Here is a 2,654-nt window from a genome sequence, read left to right as displayed (position 1 = left end):
AGAGAGANAGAGANAGANAGAGAGAGAGAGAGANAGAGAGAGAGAGAGAGAGAGAGAGAGAGAGAGAGAGAGAGAGAGAGAGAGAGAGAGANGAGANNNAGAGAGAGAGAGAGAGATTATTCTGCTATCTAAAAAAGCAGAATAAATTTAAAAAAGAAAGATTTTGCGGAATGTTTACATTTAAAAGAATGAAAAATAAAGTTCATAAATTGATAACAATTATTTTTTAAATAATAGCCACGTAAATTAATTGATAATTTTATATGAAAATAACAAAAAGCAAAGTTTACGCTTAATAGCAACTTTTAACAGTTGTTATTAGAAACATATACTAACAAGGCAATGCTAACATATTTCTATTTATTTATCTTCGCTTTTTCTGCTTCTCGTTCTTTGTTCATTTTCATACATTCTTGAGATTTTTTTATTCTTCCGAAAAGTTCTAAAGAATTTCGAGAGCTACTCGAGGTTGCTTATGGTTTTTGATCGCGGGTTTGAAAGGTCTTCAGGATAAATTATTTCGTGTCTTGTAGACAGATTTTCTTAAATCACTCAAAACGATTTTATAAGCATCGCGTTCCATAACATAAGCATTCACCTCTATAATTATATTCGTAATATTCGGCCTGAGAACTCAATTTTTAAATCATCATGATTTAAATCATGATTAAAAAGTATCAATATCATATAACCTTACTATATTTCATATAAATTCTAATAAAACTAAAGATCAGGAAAAAATAATTTTGTTGAAATTTGCTTTTGTTTAACAAATTAATTGATATGGCAAACACAACACAATTAAGAAACGATTCAATTCAAATCATAAAAAGCTGTTGCAACTAATGATTTTACAAATACAACTGATTACTTCAAAAATTCTTTGTATAAAGCATTAAAACATTATTTGAATTTAGTTTTATTCTAATAATGGGTCTTAGAGTTTTCGTCGAAAGGTCATTGTCTTTAGAGAACTAAAAAGTATTATTACAGGAAAACAAAGAAAATTTGAGTCAATTTTCTGTCTAATTTTCTTCTAATTCTAAAGTTCGGAAACAATTTACTTTCCTTAAACCCGTATTTTGTGGTTTCCTTCATTTTCTGCGATCGTGGGATTACCGCCCGCGTAGAATTTTTCCTCTTCAATAAAGATCACTAATAACTCTTACTAATAACTCTTACGTAGCCCATACTCTTCGTCTCTTAAATAAATTTGTCAGACAATTCTCCATATCTGAAGGTTTTACGTCTATTAAATTAAAGACGAAATGAAAAAAAGCATTCAGATTTTAGAGTTACATTAGTTACACAGACAAGATTAATTTTTGATGGGGACATATGTCATCGAGTACTTTTATTTCTTCACAGAATGAATCGTGTTTGCAATCTGCCTCGAATCTCAGCCATGAAGAACCGACGAAGAGCAAAGGACGGACGGGTTGGCCGCAGCACATGTGGGCCCTCGAATTGAAGCAAGAATCACCGACCAACCAAATGCAATAAAATACCGGAGACATCACTGTCAAAACATATCCGCGATATTTCATAAAATATTGCTCGAAACGATCGTTCCTTTTTTCGCGTGACATTATTATTTACCGTCGCGTCCGAAAGAAAGTATGGTCCGTGATTTAAATATCATCTTTCAATCATTTTCGATTGTTTCGTAGAATTATAAAAAAATTCAAAATTTAATATATAATTTCGCGTTGATGAACTGTTTTATTAAAAAAAATGTTCTAAACTTTGAGAAAAATGAGAAGTCGCGCCTGGAAAAAGATATAATTATTCGGTGTAAAAAGAGTGAAATTATTTTGTACATAATACGTGTTTATGATTGTTGTGTGTTGTACATACAGTTTTGTTCCTTTTTATAACAATTGGTATTCATACTTGGAGCCAAAGAATATTATTTTGTCGATGAATCTTTTTTCGTAAGTTAATAATAACGATTAAGTTATAATTAAGATTACGATTTTGGATTGAATAACATGTCGTTAATTAGAATTAAGAACCTTTGTAAAATTTTGTATAAAGTACCGTTATCGAAATGTATAAAATGTCACCAGCAATAAATGTACCATAATAAAATGTAATATTTTATTTTTTATCTTTTTAATAAATTATTTTCTCAAATAAAAAATCTATAAATGTGAAAATAATAATACATGTACAAATATAAATGAAACCGAAAATATGAAACATATCTGACATTATGTCATAAAACCTCTTACTTGTATAAAAATTTACAAACGATTCATTTTCTCATTAAATTTTTATAGAAAAAGGAAATTTCATAATTCTTTCGCGTAAATTACATATTAAAACAAATAAATATATTTAATCTAATAGAAATATCGAAAAATCAATTTAGCTTATGAAATATTTTGTATTTTATTCTTAACTTAATTTTAAAAACTTTCTTCTTACAGCTAAGTAGGTTTCGACTTCTAAATAGATCTTCAAAGAAGAAAATTTCGAAAATTAAAAATATTCATGAAAATGAAGATTGCTGAAACTTTCGACTCTCTATTTATTATATAATATTTTATATCTCTAAAAATAGCAAAGATATTATGCATAGATGGACAGAGTTACTATTCCACTCTGGTGTGTGTGTGTGTGTGTGTGTGTGTGTGTGTGTGTGTGTGCGC

At 28.7% G+C, this 2,654-nt stretch overlaps 1 protein-coding gene across 1 annotated transcript in view; it reads left to right on the top strand.

Annotated features, from left to right (window-relative positions):
- LOC105624467 (heart- and neural crest derivatives-expressed protein 1) overlaps window positions 1-1,503 on the top strand; it is a 4,945-nt gene extending 3,442 nt beyond the window's left edge. The window contains exon 3 of the mRNA XM_012205830.1: window positions 1,369-1,503. Within this exon, the coding sequence (XP_012061220.1) occupies window positions 1,369-1,503 (135 nt within the window). The remainder of the gene's footprint in view (window positions 1-1,368) is intronic.
- Window positions 1,504-2,654: the final 1,151 nt, after the last annotated feature.

This window comes from Atta cephalotes (assembly GCF_000143395.1).
Source record: "Atta cephalotes unplaced genomic scaffold scaffold00003, whole genome shotgun sequence".
NCBI classification, from domain to species: domain Eukaryota; kingdom Metazoa; phylum Arthropoda; class Insecta; order Hymenoptera; family Formicidae; genus Atta; species Atta cephalotes.
Note: the sequence above shows the minus strand (reverse complement) of the source record. Positions and strands in the feature narration are given on the sequence as shown.